General features: G+C 36.3%; 1 protein-coding gene across 2 annotated transcripts in view; it reads left to right on the forward strand.

The window, feature by feature from the left end:
* The window catches only part of wizb (WIZ zinc finger b), a 37,790-nt gene that overhangs the window by 8,210 nt on the left and 5,323 nt on the right, over nucleotides 1-24,257 (forward strand). Inside the window, exons 9-17 of one of the 2 annotated variants that reach the window (XM_065253034.2) lie at nucleotides 4,236-4,379; nucleotides 6,519-7,079; nucleotides 7,163-7,615; nucleotides 7,691-8,203; nucleotides 8,281-8,817; nucleotides 9,878-10,089; nucleotides 10,647-10,932; nucleotides 11,019-11,181; nucleotides 11,744-12,067. In XM_065253034.2, coding sequence (XP_065109106.1) covers nucleotides 4,236-4,379; nucleotides 6,519-7,079; nucleotides 7,163-7,615; nucleotides 7,691-8,203; nucleotides 8,281-8,817; nucleotides 9,878-10,089; nucleotides 10,647-10,932; nucleotides 11,019-11,181; nucleotides 11,744-12,053 — 3,179 coding nt within the window. In that variant the 3' untranslated portion in view covers nucleotides 12,054-12,067. Of the gene's footprint in view, nucleotides 1-4,235; nucleotides 4,380-6,518; nucleotides 7,080-7,162; nucleotides 7,616-7,690; nucleotides 8,204-8,280; nucleotides 8,818-9,877; nucleotides 10,090-10,646; nucleotides 10,933-11,018; nucleotides 11,182-11,743; nucleotides 15,655-24,257 lie in introns of those variants that run through there. The other variant, XM_065253033.2, reaches the window with a different exon arrangement.

Consider the following 24,257-nt stretch of genomic DNA (forward strand, 5'->3'; position numbering starts at 1 on the left):
TAACCATGGTTTTATTGTGGTAAAAGTGTAGTAACCATGGTTTTTTGTTCTATTGATTGCTATCAGCAAAACCATGTTTTTACTACACTAACTATGGTTTAACTATGGTTTTTGAAAACCATGATTGTCAAAACCATGGTTATTTTGTAGTTACTATGGTTTTACTACAGTAACCATGGTTTTTTGGTTTTAACTGTAGTAAAACCATGGTTAATTTTCGTAACAGAAACTGTCATGTGAGACAGATGTAGTGATAAACGTGGTGTGCAAACATCTATTTGTGGTGGAAAAGCTAACCGAGCCAAAGTAAAGTGAGCTGACCCGAGCCGACCTGTGGGGTACTATGCATTTAAAAAGCGCCATTAGTCTCTAGTACCCAATTTCTTTTTATAAAACAGTTACCACATAATACAAATAATAAAGCCACAAAATGTATCAACGCAACTTTTATGAATTAAAAACCTCCCTTCCGCTGGAAAAATAGTCCCTGACCGACTGTGAACAGCAACAGAATGTTTCACATATGTTTACTGTGCTAAGGGGGCTGTGCAGTGACACACAGAATCACTGGGTACAGCAATCAAAGCTGTGCTTTATTGTAAATAAATGTAAAATTAACTTTTTAAACCTTGAAGCATGCAAGGTGTTGTGGCTTGGTTGGTAGAGCACTATGTTTGCATGGCAAAGTCATGGGCTTGATTCTCAGGGAACACACATACATACTGATAAAATTTAGAATTTGTAGTACACTTTATGGCTTTTGATAAATTCTTAAATGTAAATAAACTGCCAAATGCATAAATGCAAATGCATGGGAACATTTTCAAATCTTGCTGTCATAACAAATCATCTGGATTTACACAAGCCTTGTGAACCTAAGGACAGTTGGCAAAAAGTCGTGTATATGAATACATTTTTGTATGCAAATTCTGGCATTTCTGGGTTTGATTCCAGGGGAATGCACTTGAACTTGAATGCACTGTTGGTCGGTTTGGACAACGTCAGCCTATTTTGGACCCTTTAAGACAGTGGTTCTTAACGTTATTCCTGGAGGCCCACTGCCCTGCATGTTTTGTATATCTCTTTTATCTGACAGACGTAGTTCAGTTCATGGGGATCCCTTCTAATGAGCTGATGATTTGAATCAGGTGTGTTAAATAAGGGAGACATACAAAATGTGCAGAGCAGTGGGCCTCCAGGAATAACGTTAAGAACCACTGCTTTAAGATACATTCAAGATGCAACAATATTTTTATTATATATTTTTTTACTATAAAATATAAAAAAGTTTTGCAGGCTATTTCATTGCCTCCTCCCTGTATCCGGTAGACAGTAAGAAATATCAAAACTTTAATGAATGGTGTCCGAAGATTGATTAGACATTATGTTGTTAATAAGATTGCTTACTCAAACTTTACATTTACTATAGTAAATTGCATAATGTAGTGTATTACACTATATTAATAGTGTACAGCTGTGTTAACTATAGTGAATTGATAAACTGTAGTAAATACTGTACTATATTTTAATATTTGCTGTAGGTTAAAAGCACTATAGTATTTAGAAATTGTACTACAGTTTAATAAAGTAAATACTAAGGATACCACAGTATTTTAAATGTGGTCAGCTAGTTGTGGAAGAAGTTTCTCATTGTTTCTGCATTTGAGGTCTGGTGTTTAATATTTAGCCCCAGTCTCCGCCTTTATTCGGTTCGTCACGCCTCGGTGCGTTAGTGCATGTGTGCGGGGCAAAATGGCTGCTTCCGCCTTCCCGCAGACACAAACAATAGCGGAAAAATTATCGGACTGTAGGTGCTGTAAGTCCGATGCGCTGCAGTCGCTGATCGGTGAGTGCGCGCTCATGCTCCGTGCATGACAATGCATGACATTTGCATGTGCTCCGGACTGTCTCACTTGTAAAGCTTGCATGGCATGCGATGGTTATAAATGATTTAAGACAAGTCCCCTAGCTGTCACATCCAGTGTGCGTTATAAATCACACATGCCAGAAAATGGTCTCGCACGGGTCCAGTGTCACAGAGTGCACGTCTGGTGTAGACAGACACATCCCCGCGCGGTTTTAACAAACAAAGTAAAGCTATGTGACATTTTGATACTTCACAAACGCAGTTTTATCAGATTTTTAAATGAACATATGTTAGGATTACCCAAATTAGGCTTCGCCATTTTACTTGAGGTGTGTTTTGGATGTTGGAGCGCGCCAACGCGTTTTTCTCGCTTTTTTGCGCGCTGTCATTTTCTCTCTTAAAATTATTTCGCAGAAGACATTGATGTCTCTTTTTAAGTGTTTTACTTAGTCTGTTTAATGTAATTTTATTGTATGATTGTTTTTAATATGCTATTAAAGGGAGATTTAATTCAGTGATGAGGAGAAAAAGGGCTGACGGTGCCAGATTTGTGTCTAGGACAGATCAAATGACAGAAGAGAAACGCCAACAGCAGCAATGCATTCAAAGCTTATTATAATTAAAAATATGCTGAAAGAATCAAAACCAGCATTGAAGGTAAAAAACGAACCCTTTGCTACTTGTGTGCAGTACATTTCTTGAATTTCCCCTTAGGGGAAATAAAGTGCTTATTTGGCAAAGCAGACTTATTTTTGTAAGCATTCAATTCAGTGACTGACATCTGATAAACCTGTTATTTGAGTTGTTTGATTTGGTTAAACCAGTTAAATAAAGCCTGTTGCTTTAAAAGAGGGAAACCTAGTGCAACGCTAGGGTTTTCCTACTGGTATCCAAGGACCCCCAGAAAATGTTTAAGAGAAAGAGACACAACAAAAATAGTAAAAGTCTACTGTGTAACCAATTATTTAAGTTTGTAAATGAAAATGTCTATATAACGTTCCTTTTTACAAAATATGGATATTACTTTTCGCAAAGGGGTCTCTTGCTGAAGGTTCATCATATGTAGGGGTCCCTGCTATCATAATGCTTGAAAACACCTGGTATAGCGTATACATAGGTGTTTCTGTAGTCCAATAAGTATACCATTGTGTTAGCAGTGCAAAGGTCATGGGTTTGATTCTCAGGGTTACACACATGCAATAAATGTATATTTTGGTACTATGCACTTTAAGTCACTTTGGAGAAATGCATATGCCAAATGCATAAATGTAAAGCTTTTTCAGATCTAGATATTAACCGGGGGGGGGGGGGGGGGGGGGGGGTTGGTTGTTTACAATATTATATACTGTGACCCATTCTGTGAAAAGCCATTTTTTGTGACATAAAATTTCCACATAAAATCATCCTACTTAATGTAAAAATGTCAAAGATTGAAAAAGTGAAATAAATGACTGAAATCAAACTTTGACGATTTAATTAGATTATAAGACTTTAGTCTGGATTTCACAGACAGGGTCACATACAGGTGTAAAAAAGTTTTTCAATCCTTTTCTGAATTGAAGAGTTCTGCATGAAGTTTAAGGTGTTTTTAGACCTGAGCCTTTGTTTCAGAACCTAGTGCGTTTTTTATTCCTTGGCTTGGTTTGTTTAGGCATATGTGAACACGGCAATCGAGCTTGGATCCACACCAAAACAACCGCTCCGAGACCGCCTGTATGAGGTGGTGTTGGCCCGATTGTAAATTAACTTTGGAACGGTTCGCTATAAGTGTGAAAGCATCCGACCCGACGGATATTGCTTTTTTAACCATAAACTTACCTGATAGCTCTTCTGGTGAACACGTCAACGCAATTTAAAAGCAAAATGCACCTGTTCCTTATAAAGTGTTTTCTAATTGTTCATTTCAGCACTTGGTACATGATAAGAATGAAGAATGAAAAGTCTTGATTCCTGCTCAAAATAATCAGGTAATATAACCAAAGTTATCAAAAAATCCACACAATAATCCCGAGAAGTTGCTATCTGTCCATCTTGAAGGACAACTTCGAGGGGAATCATGGAAAATAAACAGATGCATTCTGACCGATTAAAGAAAAGTTTACTCGACTTCTATTAACAAAGTCTGCTCCGTTGCTTTGTGAAAGCGAACCGAACCAAGATGAAATTTCAACATTATAACCATTTAACCCCCGAATATAGAACAAGGCAATCGATCTACCTGATGTTAGGACCAAAATATAAGTCCCAATTTACAGTATTTTCTCTTCAAATGAGAGTCTTGCAAATGAGCTGGCAAACCTATAGTAGTTGTCCTTGAAGTTATTTGACTCCACAATACTTTAATGTAATTATTTTTCTGACTTTTCAGGTGGTGATGAGGTGGAGGATGATGACGAAGATGAGGAGGAGGCCAAAATAGCTCTTACAGATAAATTGTCCACAAGTCCAGGAGAAAAAGATTTGTTTTCCCATCAGGAACAGACTCCTGAATCCAAAGAGACAGACTCCATAGGTAAAATGAATTACATTGAAAGGGATAGTTCATTGACCAATTAAAATGATGTCATTTTTTACTCACCCTTGAATTGTTTCTGCATAAATTACTTTGTTCTGCTGAGTACAAAGGGAGATATTTTGAAGAATGTTTGGAACCAAACAGATCGGGGGCACCATTCACTTCTACAGTATAATTTTTCTTACTATGGAAGTCAGTGGTGCCCCAGATTTGCCTTGTTCTGATGAAAACAAAGGGAGATGTTTTGAAGAGAGTTTGTAACCAAACAGATCAGGGACACCATTCACTTCTACAGTATAATGTTTTCTATTATGGAAGTCAGCGGTGCCCCAGATCTGCTTTGTTCTGTTGAAACCAAAGGGAGATATTTTGAAAAATGTTTGTAACCAAACGGATCAGGGACACCATTTACTTCTACAGTATAATTTTTCTTACTATGGAAGTCAGTGGTGCCCCAGGTTTGCCTTGTTCTGTTGAAAACAAAGGGAGATATTTTGAAAAATGTAACCAAACAGATCAGGGACACCATTCACTTCTACTGTATAATTTTTCATACTATGGAAGTCAGTGGTGCCCCAGATTTGCCTTGTTCTGTTGAAAACAAAGGGATATATTTTGAAGAGAGTTTGTAACCAAACTGATCTGGGCCACCATTCACTTCCATAGTAAGATTTTTCCTATTATGGAAGCAATGGTGCCCCAGGTCTGCCTTGTTATGTTAAAAACAAAGGGAGATGTTTTGAAGAGAGTTTGTAACCAAACAGATCAGGGACACCATTCACTTCTACAGTATAATTTTTCCTACTATGGAAGTCAGTGGTGCCCCAGATCTGCCTTGTTCTGATGAAAACAAAGGGAGATAATTTGAGGAATGTCTTTTACCGAACAGATCAGGGACACCATTTACTTCTACAGTATAATTTTTCTTACTATGGAAGTCAGTGGTGCCCCCGTCTGCCTTGTTCTGTTGAAAACAAAGGGATTTATTTTGAAGAGAGTTTGTAACCAAACTGATCTGGGGCACCATTCACTTCTAAAGTAAAATTTTTCCTACTATGGAAGTCAGCGGCGCCCCAGATCTGCTTTGTTCTGTTGAAACCAAAGGAAGATATTTTGAAAACTTTTTGTAACCAAACTGATCTGGGGCACCATTCACTTCTACAGTATAATTTTTCCTACTATGGAAGTCAGCGGTGCCCCAGATCTGCCTTGTTCTGTTGAAAACAAATGGAGATATTTTGAAGAATGTTTGTTACCAAACAGATCTGGGGCATCATTTACTTTTATAGTATCATTTTCCCTATTATGGAAGTGAGTGGTGCCCCAGATCTGCCTTGTTATGTTGAAAACAAAGGGAGATATTTTGAAGAATGTTTGTAACCAAACAGATCAGGGGCACCATTCACTTCTAAAGTATAATTTTTTCGGTAACACTTTACAATAACTTTCATTAGTTAACATTAGTTAACTACATTAATTAACATGAACAATAATGAACTGCACTTATACAGCATTTATTCATCTTTGTTAATGTTAATTTCAACAATTACTAATACTTTTATAAAAATTTTGTTAACATTAGTTAATGCACTGTGAACTAACATGAACAAGCAAATAAAGCTTTATTTCTATTAACTAACATTAGCAAAGATTAATAAATACTGTAACAAATGTATTGCTCATGGTTTGTTCATGTTAGTTAATACATTAACTAATGTTAACTGATGAACCTCATTGTAAAGTGTTACCATTTTTTCTACTATTAAAGTGAGTGGTGCCCCATATCTGCCTTGTTCTGTTGAAAACAAAGGGAGATATTTTAAAGAATGTTTGTTACCAAACAGATCTGGGGCACCATTTACTTTTATAGAATATTGTTTCCTATTATGGAAGTGAGTGGTGCTCCAGATCTGCTTTGTTTTGCTAGCAGATCTGGGGCACCACTGACCTCTATAGTAGAAAAAACTGATACTATGAAAGTGAATGGTGCCCCTGTCTGTTTGGTTACAAACATTCTTCAAATATCTACCTTTGTAATTTTTAAATGTTATATAGGTTTCTCTTCATTTGCCAAGGACTGTCATCAAGATTAACTCCATTCCCCCACATTTTACTCTATTCTGCTTTCTTTTTTAGCCTCCAGTTTATTAAAATGTGAATTTTGCGGTGCCACCTTTGAGACACGTCGAGGTTTGTCCAGTCATGCCCGCTCTCACCTACGCCAGTTAGGCATCGGTATGTCAGAGAAGAGTGGAGCACCTATTGACCTCCTACGACAGATCTCAAAGGAACGTGCCACGGATACACGTTTCACTCGCACCCCTCCATCCATGGCGTCACCTAAAAAACCCCAGCATCATGCCCTGTCTATACCCAGCCCCACAAAAGATATCGAAACCGAAGAGGAACTTCTGGACACCAAGCCTACGGTCTCGTTCTCCGCAGGATCAGTTGTAAAAGTTTCCTCATCCCCAGCTACTTCCTCCATGGCTGGCTCTTTGCCCTCGTCTCCATTTGTAAAATCGCGCTCTCCTTCTCCAGTACTGAGAAAGGCTCCCATCTCTTCCTTGCTACCTGTTTCTTCCCCACTGCGATCCCAGGAACACAAAACATTGGGAAAGAACCAGGCCACAAACATCTCCAGTCCCACCAAACCATTTTGGGCACCACAGGAAACAGATGCCCCATTGAATCTTAGTAAGAGATCGGTTTTCAATCATTTACATTACTCTTCAACTTCTGCCTTATTCATTTATTTTTGCTCACTCTCTCTTTTCTAGCGATGGAGATGGACTCCAAAGACATTATATGCCAGTTGTGCGGTGCATGGTTCGAAACACGCAAAGGCCTCTCGAGTCACGCTCGGGCCCATCTGCGCCATTTCGGAATCGAGTACTCGGAATCCAAAGGCTCACCCATCGACCTACTCAACCGCTTCATTCTGACCGATGACTTCAAGCACAAAGCCAATGCCTTTCTGTCGGATAGTCCCGAAGACCTGAGGTCCCATAAACCCAGCATGACTTCCCCTTTACCCTCCACCTCTTCCACTAAAAGGCCTCTTCCCTCAAGTCCTCTCCTTTATAAAACAACTCCACTGAGGACAAACATTGGCTCCAAAGCTACCTCATCTTCTCCACACACCTTGTTAGGTCCACCCGCAAAGAAGCAGAAATCCTCTTCCATGCAGGTCCTTCATTTTAGTGGTGGTGAAATGATGTCCTTCCCTATAGGTAACAGTCCATGCTTCCTCAATTTGGTAATCTGTATTTGCACGTTGTTAACATCCTTGGTTGTTTTTCTTACAGAGCCAATGAAAGATGTGAACTGTGAATTCTGTGGAGAGCTTTTCGAGAACCGCAAAGGTCTGTCCAGCCATGCCCGCTCCCATCTGCGCCAGCTCGGCATTACAGAATGGTCCGTGAATGGCTCTCCTATCGACACGCTACGGGAGATTATAATCCGTCGTGGTCTACCGTCCATCACACCTCTTAAATCCCCAAAGTCCCCGTCTTCTCCGGGTCCGGTGGCGCCTCGGTCTGCTCTCCATTCCTCTTCCCCAACCGGGAGTGTCCTCGGGCGTCTGCCTTTCCACTTTACTCATTCACCGATCCAGGATCAGTCCGCTACCCGGAAAATGTCTCCTTCCACATCCACCGCTAGTTCTTCTCCGGCAGTGGAGATGGTTAAACCAAAACCGGAGCCTGAACTTGTAGAAGTAACAATGAAAGGGTCAGATATGGGTGTAAATGAAGGCTACACCCCGGAGCCGCAACATTCCGGTTTAAGCAGCTCAGATAATATTTATCCAGTCAACTTCGGTAAGCTTAAAAGCTCTCAGTTTTTTAATGAGATAACTAAATAGTCTTTTTACTAAATCAGTTTTTTCCTCTCACAGTCATGACACAGGAGAAGGAACCTTCCCGCGACATTCGATGTGAATTCTGTGGCGAATTCTTTGAAAACCGCAAAGGCCTCTCGAGCCACGCCCGTTCCCACCTGAGGCACATGGGAATCACGGAGTGGTCCGTAAACGGCTCGCCCATCGACACGTTGTGGGAAGTCATGAGAAGACAGGGAACAACCCCTGCGTCTGTTGCCTTGGGAATAAAGGGGGAACTGGAACAGGATGGTAGGGAATCATCGAACAGTCCGAGCTATCATTCCCCCATGCTGTCCCGCAAGTCGCCCCTTAACCTTCTCCACTCTGGTTCGCGCCTTCATAAGCACGGCCTTGGGGCGGTGAGCTTAACCTCCACCTCATCTGTGGCCAAGTTATTTGGGGTGAATCAGCTAAAGAAGAAGGTGCAGATGGACGAGGGAGCACCGGGAGAGAAGTCACTGCCTATCCAATCTAAAAACTTCTCAAATCTTCCACAGGACTATTCCTTTAAGAGCAAAGTCTCCATAGAGAAACATGGAATGGGCCACATGGGTAAGGGTGCATTTTTGGATGACATTGAAGACGGTCTGAGTAAAGAGTTTACAATAAGTGGACAATTATTTGTACTGCTTTAGTGTTTACAAAAGATAAATGAAGGGCTGGTTTCCCAGAAAGGGCAAGACTAGGCCCTAGTTATATTTGGAAATTTAAAGGTCACGTTCCTGATCCCATTTTCAAGCTTTAGTTAGTTTGTAATGTTGCTGTTAGAGCATAAATAATACCTGTAAAATGATAAAGCTCAAAGTTCACTGCCAGGTGATATATTTTCTTTAACAGAATTCGCCTTTCAAAGCCTACAGTGAACGGCCGGTTTAGACTACAGCCGTCTACTTCCTGCTTTAATGACGTCAATATAAGAGTTTTTGAGTAAACTCCGCCCACAGGAATACGTCAGTCGCCAGCTAAGCTCAAATGTCTCCGCTAAGCTAAGCTGCTGTCGAATCACAACACACTAAACAAACTACACAACTCATTATGTTTATTCTGAAGGAGGGACTTTACAGAACAAGACATCAGCCCGTTTTTAGGACAGAGAAAACAGCGCTATAGAAATTATGTGAAAAATACCGCGTTTTTTAAACACATGAAACATGAACACGTTATATCGCGCATTTTTAAACACAATCAAAGCTTAAAAAACACAGAAAGAACCTGACCTTTAAAGTACTGAAAATATTGTGTGTTTCTATCAGTAAATATTAGTAGTAGAAGGCAAATATAAAGTATTAAAGTACTCATAGGTGAGGTACCCTTTAAAAGGGATAGTTCATAGAAAATGTTTAATTTTGTCATTATTTGCTAACATTCAAGCTCTAGACTTCTATCATTTTTTTTTTTGATGAACGCAAATTAAAGATATTTTGAAAAATGTTTGTAACCAAGCACATCTGGGGCACCATTGAAAATCATACTATGGAAGTGAATGGTGCCCCAGATATGTCTGGTTTTTAAACCCTATCTGTGAAACCACTCCAAAAAGTCTTAATTCAGATACCACTGCAATTCTTCATTCTTCATACTTCAAGCTTTTTTTGTTATTGTTCCATTTCAGATGCCAGTTGTGAACTCTGTGGATTTTACTTTGAGAACCGAAAAGCTTTGGCAAGTCACGCTCGAGCACATCTGCGGCAGTTTGGCGTGACTGAGTGGTGTGTGAATGGTTCGCCTATCGAGACGCTGAGCGCCTGGATCCGCAGCCGACCGCAGAAGGCAGCAGAGATGCAGCAGAGTTACAAACAAGGAGCCCGTTTCGCCCAAAAGAAAGTACGATAACTAATAAAACGACGTTGTGATGCTTTTCAATACTTCTATCATCTGGTTTATGTTTTGTATTTTTAAATTACAGTTGGAACTGATTATTTAAAAAGGGTGTACAATTTAACACAGGGGGTCAGGGGACCCTTTGGGGTCAGTTGTGATATTACTAGGGTTCCTCCAAATGTTAATTTTTTTAGAAAAATGAAATTAGGCATCAAACAAAAATACATTTATTAAGGTTAAAAATTGAATAAAATAAAGAGTGAAAATGTTAATTTTTAAAAATATTTTTGTAACGTAACCATCATAAAAAGTACATAAATCCTTTTTATCCATTAGGGGTCCCTGGCCTAAAAAGGTTGATGACCCCTGATTTAACATGTTAATTTCGTGTGATTACACAATTTAAAAATGTGTTAATATGAGTAATATAAGTTGTACCCCCTGTCCTGTACGTATATTGTGTAAATAGCGATACCCACATTTAGTTTGAGTCCTCCGATTACTTGTGATAATTTAGATAAAAATTACTTATTGACAAAGTGTTTTGGTCATACTTGCAGAGGTGCAATTCTGCTCTTCCGCCGCCCCGTGATTCTGACCCTACCACTCCTGCTTCCCCCAAGCCCACAGTGACCAAGTGGGCATCTCTCACATTGCCCCAAAAGAGGGCAATAGGACGGGATGCCAGCAGCTCATCCTGGGGTTTATCATTAAGGGCAACAGAGGCAAAAAGCAGGAGTGGAAGTTCCACACAGCATGGCCCGATTCCTGAAAGTCGTCATTCCAGTAACGCACTTCCACACGTGCAGGTGGCCCATAGTGAACTCAACGTGCGCGTACCACGAGGTCAGGACTCAGAATACCTTATTTCATCCGAAATTTTCTTTTATGCGTGCCAAATTGTACCTACCTCTAAATTTCTTTCACCTAAGGATTTGAGAGACGGCCACCCAAACATCCGTCACATGCCGATGGAGGAGAAAGAGATAGCGGCCCTCCAAAACCACGCTCCGGTACCGTACCTGCTCTTGTGCCAAAGCCCCCTTCCACCCCACTGGTTAGACTTGTGGGTAAAATTTACTCACTTAAGTGCCGGTAAGTTCTGCTTGATTTTGGTTAAGTTTGATGTTTGCTAATGACACCGTACACTAATTAGCATAAACCTTTATGTATACCCTGTCCTTAAAGAGCTCCTATGGTCTGATACACGATTTTACATTTTCTTTGGCGTGTAAGTGTGTATTAGTTCATGCTAATGATATGCAAAAGGTACAAATCCCAATGTAAACGATGACTAAAAAAACACACGGATTGTTGGCAACAGTTTACTTCCTGGGATTGGTGATGTAAAGAAGACCGACATTATCATAATTCCTCCCGCTTTGGACTCACAGCCTGTAAGTTAACTTCTGTTAGCATTGCATTGTAGGTGAATCTTTCAAACATGGTAAGGAGCGTCACATTTACAGCTGACGTAAGAGGAATTCATACCAATCACAACGTACAGATTAGCTGGCCAATCAGGGACACAGAGCTTTTCAAATCGATGACTTTTGTACATGAATCAGTGCATTTCAGGAATAGAAATGAAATAGGTGCACTTTAAGATAAGTCCATTTGTACTAAATGTCTTCAATTTCTCAACTACTTCTTATAGGTTCTGTGACGTGGAATTTCACGGTCCCCTCTCGGTACAGGAAGACTGGATCAGGCATCTACAGCAGCACATCCTCAACCTGAACTACAAGACTGAACCGCCCGTGAAGGATGCGTCTCCTAAACTCCCGGCCTCCACTACAACCACGACTCTCACTGCCACCCCATCTGTGCCGCCCCCAGACCCCGCGGTCACGCCCACACCAGCATCTGAACCTGCACCCACTCCAGCCCAAGCCTCAACGCTGCCCCCTGTGGCCGCCTCAGTGCCACTACCCACATCAGAGCCACTTTCATTCCCCGCTAAATAGTGTCGCTTCCATATGTATGTATCATAAGCTATTATATCTCTTTGGTTTGGTTTCTGTACAGACTGTTACTAAATATTTGTATAAAATCTCTGATAGCGACCCACTTAAAACCTGCCCTACATTAGACAAGCATCTGTTCTGACAGATACACACTTGAGGTAGGTCTGTTGCCATGGCAGCTCTCATCTCTTAATGATCAAAGTTATTTAAAGTTAACGAAAATTTCATGCATTTTTGAGGATGCAGAACGAGTATGAGGTAAGTTTGTTAAATAAACTACCCGAATTCATCACGTTTATTGTCAAGAGGTGCTGGAGTGTCTGTAGCCCTACCAAATCGTTGACAAATCAAAGAAAAACAAACAATCAAAAGGCACAAAACGTAAAAATATGACATAGCACTTATTCTAAAGTTCTTGATCTCATCTGCTTCTACCATAGGCAAATTCAATGTCGTGCAGCTTTGACATTTCTAGTACAGCCCAGTTTTTATGTTGATGATTCCACAAACCTTTCTTGAAGGCTACAAGCTACGACTGAATCTCGTCACTGCGTAAATTGGATGATCAGATTCGTCTAGAACCAGTTGCTGCTAAATATTTAAATAAGCTAAGCACATTGACTTATATGTATCGTTCTAGCACATGACCAACATTTGGAGAAAATAAGCATGAAACTTCTGTTATGTCTAGCATACAGGTGTTACCATTTTGTTTGGCACATTATTTTGTAGCGCATTTGCACATAAGCTGTATCTTACACGAGAAAGTTTTGCATGATGCTTTGATGAATCTGATCTTAGATTGCAGCTTTTTATTTTATTTTTTCTTGTTAGTTTTGTGCTTGGCACAAAGTAAACTCTAAATGAAACAGCTGACAAGCTGTCTAAAAACGCCGTCACTTTTAAATAATGATGAAGCTTTCTGAGAAATTGCCTTGGGACTGAGTATTTTAGGACTAAAGATACGTTTTTTTCCCCATAGACAGTGATTCAAAATATGTCTATGGCTTAGCTGAATGGCTACACTACATCATTGAATGTTGAGTGAGAGTTTAAAAGTCTTGCACTTTTATCTGGGATGAATTTGGGAATGAATGTGTGTTTCAATTTGATTACTTAATCTGAGTAAGGACAAAGTACAAAGTTCTGCCCATGTATTTTTTTTCTTTTGAAGTCAACAACTTGAACTTGTTTGTGACAAATGATGGATTTCAAAAAACCCCGGGCCCAGTTGTTTAAAACTAAAGTTTAAAGAGACACTCCACTTTTTTGAAAATATGCTCATTTTCATAGTTCATCAAGGACTTTGCTGCTGTAACATGGCTGCAGTAGGCATAGTGATATTACACACTGTTCGAAAATAGTCCCCTTGGTTACTTTCAATGGCAGGGGACTATTTTCGGTCACTGCGTAATATCATTGCGCCTGCTGCAGCCATGTTACAGCAGCAAAGTTCATGTTGAGGCAGCAATAATCAAGTCCTTGAATATTACACAGAATGAGAGTATAGTTCCTAGCCTTGCAACTTTTAATTTTCTGTCGGTCTTAGTACACGATGTAACTACAGAAGAGTCAAGTTTTAAATAGGAAAAATATCAAAACTCTTAGGTCATTTTTAGCGCAATGCTAATGGTCTAATCAGATTTAATGGAAAAATGGCTGAATTGCTCTGAAACCACGCCCACTCGCGGAAAAGCTGCTGTCTTTCTCAACTTTCAAATACCGCTACCACCTGAATGGATGCTCGCAATTGTGTTAGGGGTGGGGCCATGCACCCCTCTCAAATAATCCTTAACACTCTGATCCAGATTTGATAATCCTATGGTAAAAATCCATATTTTGTCCCGGTTTTTGGATGAGATCACCCTGATCTAGATACACCACTTTTTAGATTACCAAATCCGGTTTAGTAGTGCTCTAAACAGTGTTGAGGGTAAGGCATTACAAGTTATGCGAATTACGTAATAATATTACTTTTCTGAAGTAACGAGTAAAGTAACGCATTACTTTATAAATGAACACATTAATATTTGAGTTACTTTTAAAAAAAAAAATGCGAGTTACTTTTCAGTTTAATTAATTCAATTTAAAAATAAAATAATGTACTGAATTAAACTGAACATATTAACGTAGAATTACACCTTTTGTATGCCTGAGCGGGAACAGTTTGAGTCAGAAACTGAGATGGCAGGCCAGAGCTTGACATTTTTGTGATCATAAAAAACACCTGCAAGGCCTGAAAGAGAACAAGCCTCAGCCAATTAAGAAAAAGTAACGCAAAAGTAACTTAAAAGTAACGTAAGCATTACTTTCCATTAAAAGTAACTAAGTAACGCAATTAGTTACTTTTTTTGGAAATTAACTTAATATTGTAATGCATTACTTTTAAAAGTAACTTTCCCCAACACTTGCTCTAAATGGGATCACATATGTAACCCTGGACCTCAAAACCATTTTTAAATTAAGATTTATACATAATCTGAAAGCTGCATGAATAGGCTTTAACACTGATGTGTGTTTGTTAGGACAGGATAATATTTAGCAGAGATACAACTATAAAAAAAAGCTATTCAATGAACTCTATATTGAATATTGCACAGAAAAAATCTTCTGGGATCTGAGGGTGCAAAAAAAGTCAAAATATGGAGAAAATCGCCTCTAAAGTTCTCCAAATGATGTCATTAGCAACACATATTATTAATGATAAATACATTTTTGATATATTTACAGTAGGAAATGTACGAAATATCTTCATGAAACATGATCTTTACTTATTCAGTCCTTCCAGAAAAATGCAGAGTTTTTTTTTGGTGATTGTTGCAGGCAAAATCCTTGATCTTGCGACAAGTTTTCTTAAAAAATGCGATGGAATATGCAGGATATTTATGCAATTTTATGCGATGAAGTTGCAGGAACTTGCTAATATTTCGGGAACTTGCAAAAATTTTGGGAACTTTTTGCAGCTTTTCAATGATGTTCACGGCACATAATCACATCACTTCATACACTGCAAAAAAATGATTTTTTTAAAGAAAATGTATTGTCTTGTTTTCAGTTAAAATATCAAAAAAATCTGCCAATGAGGTAAGCAATTTATTCTAGAATTTTTCTTGAATTTTGTGTTTAAGAAAAATGATCAAGTTTTTTTGCTTGTTTTATGAACAAAATCACTTAAATTTGATATTTTTGGTCTAAAAACTAGACTTATTTTCTTGGGTCGTTTTGCTAATCAAGAAAAAGCATCTTAATTTAAGAATTAAATTAAGAATTAACATATTTTGCGCACGGGAAGTGCGGCGTATTTGAAAAAATGTGGCCATCGCATAAATATGCGGACTTTAGCTGATTATGCGTTGAATCATGCGATCGCATAATCATGTTTTTCTGGAGGAACTGAACTTATTATCCTAATGATTATTGCCATAAAAAATCTTTCATTTCGACCAATACGTATTTTTTGCTATTGCTGCAAATATACCCGTGCAACTTCTAACTTATGGTTTGGTGGTCCAGGGTCACATATCACCATGTCGACTACTAGCTATGTAAAAAAATAACAGGTAGTGTGGTGTTCACTAAGTGTTTTTACTCGAAGAGACTACACTGTAAAAAAAAATCCGTAGAAATTGCAGCTGGGTTGCTGGTAATTTACCGTAGATTTAAATTTATGTTATTTACTTGCAAAATTTTGTTCAAAGTTGAATGAACATTTAACATTTACAAGTCTTTGTCTTTACAGAGTAAAACTAAAAAAACAGCATCAAGCAAAACCATCTGGGAAACAAAATCTGAAGCAAAAAAACAGAAAAAGGTTGATGATGATTTCTGGTTCCCAGAATGCTTTGCATGAGACTGTTATTGTATTTATACTGTAAAGATAAAGACTTGTTAATATTTAAAATTTATTTAACTTTGAACAAACTCTTGCCAGTAAATAACATAAATTTAAATCTACGGTAAATTACCGGCAACCCAGCTGCAATTACATTGTAATTTCTACGGATTTTTTTACAGTGTATAAAACATTAAAACATTCCCTTTCTTTTTTAATTTAATGATTGACGATCCAGAAAAAAAAAACTATATTTTTTGTTTTGAACAACTCTGATCCGATCCGATAGCAGAAATCCAATCAGATTCTTTTGAACATCTGGGCCCTGACTCTTAAGAACTGAATCAATTTGCCAGTAACAAAATGTGCCAAAGATTCGCCTCTCAGATTGAGTGTGTCTCAATAGCTTTAGTGTACTAACTAGTAAAGACGAATGATTTCATGTAGTTGGTTTTGTATTTTATTCGTAGTTTTGACAATAGCAACAGCTTTTTGCATTAAAGGAGATTTAAACGAGACAACTAACTGAGGGACGCAAGACATTTTGTTTTTTTTCTGTATCGTAACATTTAACTATATGAGTATAGTGTTATACGGGCGGTTTCCCAGACGGGGTTTCGGTGAATCCAGGACTAGGCCTTAGTTATATAAGTTGCATTACTATAGTTTATATCATAAAAAAACAATACTTGTGTGCACCTTGATACCAATATTTTTAGATTATAATTTTAAATTAAGCCAGCTCAAACTTGCATTTTAGTCTGGGACTATGAGCCCTGTCAGGTAAACGGCCCCATTGTGTCTGAATGGCCCAAGATGATTTAAATTAATGACTGCCTTTCGAACGTACGACTGCTTTATGTAAAATTTCTATATCTGCACATATAGGGAAGTGACAACAGAGCGGTCCATACATTACGAATATGGATGTTTGTTGTAACTTTCATGACTTAACTTTGACTGTTAGGCTTTCATTATTCTTAGAAGGGAATATCATTGATTATTATCGCAACCTAACATATGTATAGATCAGAAAAACTACAATATTAACAGTTTAACACATCAAATGTGATCTTGTTGTGAATTTATTTGGATTTTTAATGCTGTGTATTTTTGATGGAGCTGTGCGTTACTTTGATTCCAGTTACATAGCGGTGTAATAGATGAATGTTTTATTTTTTATTTCATCCGTTTCTTTTTTAAGACGAACTACATTGGTGCTCATGAGATTGAATGGATATGAAACGGGGATGATGATGGTTTATTGAGAGATTGTCTAGTCCTGCGAGGACTCTAAATAAGTGTCTTACATGTGACTGCTGTGTACCGAGTTCATGTTATATGTTAGTTGGGACGTTTGTTTGTGTTTAACAGCTGATGGTTGAAGTTCTCTTAAAGATCTCTGCAGCTGGTTTAAGACTAAAGTCTCTGTAAATGTATTTGTGTAAGAGAGAGAAAATGCGACTTTTTGTGGCTGAAAGCAAGAGTTGCCAGAGAAGTGTTGACCAGAGCGCAACCGTAAAAAAGGTTCATGTGAATCTGCTCATGACTGAACATCATTAAATGTGATCTGAACTGTTGGCGTGTTCTGCTCTTCATTTCTTATTTGCACAGGATTTTCAGTAACACATTTATATTTAATAGACTACCGGTGAAGTTTGTAAGCACTTGAAGTTAACTATAATTTGTGACCCTGGAGCATGAAACCAGTCATAAGGGTCGATTTATTTAATGTATACATTTTTATTTATTTATAAATTAACTTACAACTAAAAAAAAGATACAACTATTCTGGAAAATCTGGAATCTGTGGGTGCAAAATCGCCTTTAAAGTTGTCCAAATGATGTCCTTAGCAACACATATTACTAATGATAAATAATGTTTTTATATATTTACGGTAGGAAATTTACAAAATATCTTTATTAAACATGACCTTTACTTGACATTTTTTGAAAAGTTGTCCGCCAGCATTTTTTGTGATTTTCAAAAAAGTTTCACAAAATCCCTTCCAGGAAAATTTTCTTCTAAAAATATATAAACAAACAAATATAATGGGTAACACTTTACAATAAGGTTCATTAGTTAACATTAGTTAACTACATTAGTTAACATGAACTAATAATGAACTGCACTTATACAGGATTTATTAATTTTGTTAATGTTAATGTTAATTTCAACAATTACTAATATTTATTAAAATTTTGTTAACGTTAGTTAATGCACTGTGAACTAATATGAACAAACAAGTAGGCTAAAGCTTTATTTCTATTAACTAACATTAACAAAGGTTAATAAATACTGTAACAAATGTATTGTTCATGGTTTATTCATGTTAGGTAATACATTAACTAATGTTGACTAATAAACTTTATTGTAAAGTGTTACCAATATATGAAATGAAAGAACAGACCCTCTGCTTTCAAACAAACAAAACGGGAGAAAAAGTTTCATCATATCTATATTTTTTCTCTGCTTATAAAATCTTCAATATGGGTATTTTTCTTTAAAAAAATAAAAAATAAATAAAAATTAGCAAAAAGCTAAAATAATCGAATTTTTTGTGAAGGAATTTTGTTAGAGATCAGATTCAAAACGATTATCAAAAATACATAGAGTTTGAAATTAGTAAATAACGTTTTGGCTTCAGTTTTTTCATAAATTTGGTGTCTTCTAGTGGATAATCTTGGTATTGCAGATTAACATAATTCTTCACAACTTTTTATGCAAATGTTTTCTCTTAATTGACGAAATAACTCATCAATGGCAGGGAAAGAGTTAATATCCTGATTTTGGCATTAAAAGCATAATTTTGACCCATTCAAAATATATCGTTGGCTACTGTGCGACTTATGGTTTTGTGGTCCAGGGTCACATTTGCAAAACTGTATTTGTGACATTTTATGCAGAAGTCATCTGTTTCAAAATTATTATTTTTAAATAAAATCTTTAGTTTTCTGGTGAAAAGGTTTGCCACAAGTATATATTTGTCTTAGCCTGACGTTGTCATACTCAATTCTAGTCAGAATTTGTGGGCGGGGCTAAGATCGGCTGTCATCCAGGCTATTTGTCTACTAAAGTAATTTCAAACAGTTATGCAAACACCTTAAGATTAAAAGATTTTTAGATCATGGTACACATTACAGTCAAGTGTTTCCAAACTATACAGTGTATATTCTTAACTTGTTATCAGTAAAGTTGTAAACGAAAAATTGAACAGCTGGTGAATGGTTTAAGTGTATGTGTTGGGGTGATAATAATCTCCATAAACTGCTGTACGGATCTTGAAAATGGTAGCCTACTTTAATTATTTTATCCTATTTATTTATTTTACCAAGTACAGTTACATGTTTTTTCCACTGTCACATACTGTATAAAATGTTTAGTTTGACTTCACTGTGTTAATAATCAACATTTAAACATCATCACTTGTAAGGTAAGCATCTTTATTTTGTACCTCATTTACAGAAATGATAACTGCAAACATCTACCAGAGGAGGGCACCATTGAGCCACTGAGCAGAACACATAATACATGATTGGTACCGTACCTGGTACCATCAATTTTTATTCATTTACCAAACGCTTCTTAATTATTTTAATCATTTAGCGCTAACTCAGCAGTCACAATTTTGTTTTAAGCATTGTAACAAGGTGTCATTTACACTGGGGACATGTCCCCACCACTTTTTGAAAGCATTTGGTTAAAATGTTCTAAAAAATAAAAAAACCTGTGCGACTTTATACACTGAAAAATGACTTTCTTACTCAGTATTTTTGTCTTGTTTTCAGTAAAAATATCTATAAATTCTTAAATCAAGATGCTTTTTCTTGATGAGCAAATAGACCTAAGAAAATAAGTCTAGTTTTTAGACAAAAAATATACAATTTAAGTGAATTTGTGATTAAAACAAGCAAAAATTTTCTGCCAATTGGGTGAGAAAAAAAATCAAAAAATAAGATTTCTTTTTTCTTAAACACTTAATTTAAGCAAAATTTTCCCACCCCATTGGCAGATATTTTTTCTTGTTTTAAGCACAAATTCACTTAAATTGTATAGTTTTTGTCTAAAATCTAGACTTATTTTCTTACGTCATTTTGCTCATCAAGAAAATACATCTTGATTTAAGAATTTTTAGATATTTCTATTGACAACAAGACAAAAATACCAAAAAAGACACTCAGATTTTCAAGAAAAAATTCTTAGTACTTTTCTCTTGTTTTCAGTAAAAATATCTTAAATTTCTTAAATTAAGATGCTTTTTCTTGATGAGCAAAAATCTAGTTTTTAGACCAAAAATCTCAAATTTAAGTGATTTTTGTGCATAAAACAAGCAAAAAAATCTGCTAAGCAATTTTTTCAAGATTCAAGAAAAAAATTGCTTGCCCCATTGGCAGATTTGTTTTGCTTGTTTTATGCACAAAATCACTTACATTTGGTATTTTTGGTCTAAAAACTAGACTTATTTTCTAAGGTAATTTTGCTCATCAAGAAAAAACATCTTAATTTAAGAATTTTTAGATATTTTTACTGAAAACAAGACAAAAATACAAAGAACATTTTTTCTTGAAAATATTTTTTTGCAGTGTACGACATGGTTTTGTGGTCCAGGGTCACATATGTTGTGTTGTGTGCTTATAGTGTGTTTTCTTTTACATATATAATGAATTTCATTGTAATCATTGTATTAACGTCCTACTGTTTTCTAGTGATTGGGCACTGTTCGTTACATGTTCAGTCGACATTGTTGAGGGTTTTATGTCGAGTATTTTCGTGTTTTTGACCGGCCTACACAATGCCCATTTTTGATGCGCCGTTATTCAATATTTTTCCCGTCCTGCTGTAATGTTTTTTCATCTGATCTTTTGTCCCCACCACTTTTCAACACAAACTGACGCCCCTGACAACATTGTACTTAATTTAATGTTGGGGGCATATATCATGTTGAGATTGGCCTGTTTTTCAGCAGTCTTTTGCATGCCTAAGGTTTTTGTAAGGAGGAGGAAACAATTGCGTTTGAGGCTCATGATATGTCATTACAAGGCACAGAACTCTTATTATTCATCTATGCCAAGATAAATACAGTACATCAGCACCGGTTTCCCGGACAGAGCTTATCCTAGTCCCAGACTAAAATGCATGTTTGAATTTTTTTTATTTAAAGGTCACATTCTTTCTGATCCCATTTTTCAAACTTTAGTTAGTGTGTAATGTTGCTATAATAGCATAAATACTACCTGCAAAATGATAAAGCTTAAAGTTCACTGCCAGGTGATATATTATTTTATTTAACAGAATTCACCTTTCAAAGCCTACAGCGAATGGCCGGTTTGGACTACAGTCCTTAACTTCCTGCTTTAATGACGTAAGTAGAACAGTTTTTGACTAAACTCCGCCCACAGGAATACGTCAGTCGCCTGCTAAGCTAACGGCAAGCTAAGCTGCTATCGAATCACAACACACTAAACAAACCACACAATCAAAACCAATGTATTTCTGAAGGAGGGACTTCATAGAACAAGGAAGACATCAGTCTGTTTTGACATCAGCACTATACAGATTGTGTGAAAAATACTGCGTTTTTTACACGTGAAACATGAACACATGTTATATTTCGCACTGTAAACACAATAAAAGCTTCAAAAACACAGAAACCGGACCTTTAAAAACTTATTGCACTGACATATTTTATCATGTACTGTATCACTGACATTGTTTCGTCTCAAGATGCACACCGGTAGTGTTTTTTGTAAGGTATGTTTGTAAAAACTACTTAAATGACTTTATATGAGTTAGGCCTAGTCCTGGATTGACCTAAACCCTGTCCGAGAAACCACCTCTTAAAAAACAAAGTGTACTTGTAAAAGTCTGGCTAAAAGTTGTTTTTCAAACATTCCTGTATGTTGTGTTGATGCTAACACATTGCAGCCGTATAATTTATGTAAAAAGGCTATCAAATTATTTTCAGACTATAAACCAGTCTGATCTGTGTGGCAGCCAAGCCGGAAAGATTCAGTCTGCTATGAAAAGTTGTGCAATGCGATACTTCACATCGGCCAAAATAAGATGATAAAATGAACCGACCACTGTTCTTACAAATAACCCAAACCTAATTTACTATACAAACTGTAGAGAAAACCATTAACCCCACATCATTCAATCCCATCTACTGTACATTTCAACTTGTCTTTATGATTAAATATCTAAAAGCCATTGTTGTCTGAATCTGAAAGGATTTTTCAAACCACGAGGGAATTTATTATCCTCTTGAGATAAATTATAAACAGAGTGCGTAATCCTTTCTCGTGAAAAGTCTTTGATCATTTACACAAAGGCATGATCTTATTAGGTGACGTTTTCCAGCACCCTTGGTGCGATAAAAAATGGATGAACTTGTGGATGCAAAGCGTGTATGGGGGTGTAAATGTCAAACTCAAACAAACAGGCCATTAAGATGGGAAAGCAGTGCGACAGAGCTGAATCCAGAGCAAAGGGGCGGACCCACAGATGCTATCAGAAATGTGTGTCTGACAGGATGAGGAAATACCTCAGTGAAACATAAACTATCCGACACAACTGTCTCTTTAAAGTGCAGAAAAATACCAGTCCTGTGGCTCACATCAGGCGGAAAGTCATGGCTAAACATAGACACAAACCCTTTCTGTTTAGTTTTCTCGCAGCTTCTCACAACATAACAAAGATGTTTATTTAGGTTTGTGTGGATTCGTTTCAGGATTGTGTCGAGTGATATTGTGATCATTTGGATGACTTATGTGCTTTTTTAACGGTAAATGCCGATGCTAATATAATAATAATCATAATGCCGATAAGACATTTTAAATATTGGTTATTTTCACCACACTGTAAAAAAATAATATACTGGATTTACTTTAAAATATAGTGCATCATTTTTGCATCCATTTTTCTAAAGAAAGTTTTACTTGAAATGTTAATGTAAATTTACATTAAAAAATAAATGCAAAAATGATGCACTATATTTTTAAGTAAATCCAGACTTTATTTATTTCAGTGCAGTGTTGGGTCAAAAAGGAACAAACTCAGACGTTGGTTAAATTACAACACGGGTACAAAACAGGTTGGGTTTGTTCCTGTTTTAATTTGAGTGAAAAAACAGCATTTTAATAATACAAATATAAATAGGACTCAGTGTGAAAATATCTTAATGCACTTTACATTTGTATTTATGCATTTGGCAGACGATTTCATCCAAAGTGACTTACAGTGCATTACAATATGTACATTGTTATCAGTACACTGTAAAAAAGTAAAGTTGAATTTAAAACAACTTGGTTTTGCAAGTCAATTCAATTTAGATTTTTTGAATTATTTACACTGCAAAAATAACTTTCTTGCTTAGTATTTTTGTCTTGTTTTCAATAAAAATATCTAAAATTGTTAAATTAAGATGCTTTTTCTTGATAAGCAAAACGACCGAAGAAAATAAGTCTAGTTTTTAGACAAAAATATCAAATTTAAATGATTTTGTGCATAAAACAAGCAAAAAATCTGCCAATGGGGTTTTTCTTGAAATTTTCTTGAATTTAGTGTTTACACTGCAAAAAATGATTTTCAAGAAAAAAAATCTTATTATTTTTGTCTTGTTTTTCAGTAAACATATATATAAATTCTAAAATTAAGATGCTTTTTCTTGATGAGGAAAATGAGCCAAGAAAATAAGTCTAGTTTTGAGACGAAAAATATCAAATTTAAGTTATTTTGTGCATAAAACAAGCAAAAAAAGTCTGCCAATGGGGTAAGCTAATTTTTCTTACATTTTTCTTGAATTTAGTGTTTAAAAAATGTTCAAGATTTTTTTGCTTATCCCATTGGCAGATTTTTTTGCGCGTTTTATGCACAAAATCTTTTAAATGTAATATTTTTTGTATAAAAACTAAACTTATTTTCTTAGGTCATTTTGCTCATCAAGAATATACATTTTGATTTAAGAATTTTTAGATATTTCTACTGAAAACAAGACAAAAATACTTTTTTAAAGAATTTTTTCTTGAAAATATTTTTTTGCAGTGTAAAAACAAGATGAAATTGTTTAACTTAATTTGTTAAGTTAAAGTAACAAAAATTACAAAAATGCTGCATTTTTTTCAAACCAATGACCTTTTATACTTCTAATGCAATGCTCTACCACTGTGCTTTGTAACTTTTTAATTTCATATCATAGACTTCTTATGAAAAGCCAGCTTGATCTCGCAAAAATATATAGATATTTTATGAGTTGGCTAATTTGTATGAATTTATATGAAGTTAATAATGCAAAAACGTACGATTCTCATAAACATAACAACAATGAAACTCAACCCTTAACCCCAAAGTCACCGGGGTCAAGGCAAATCAT

This window comes from Paramisgurnus dabryanus, chromosome 3, assembly GCF_030506205.2.
Source record: "Paramisgurnus dabryanus chromosome 3, PD_genome_1.1, whole genome shotgun sequence".
NCBI lineage: Eukaryota > Metazoa > Chordata > Actinopteri > Cypriniformes > Cobitidae > Paramisgurnus > Paramisgurnus dabryanus.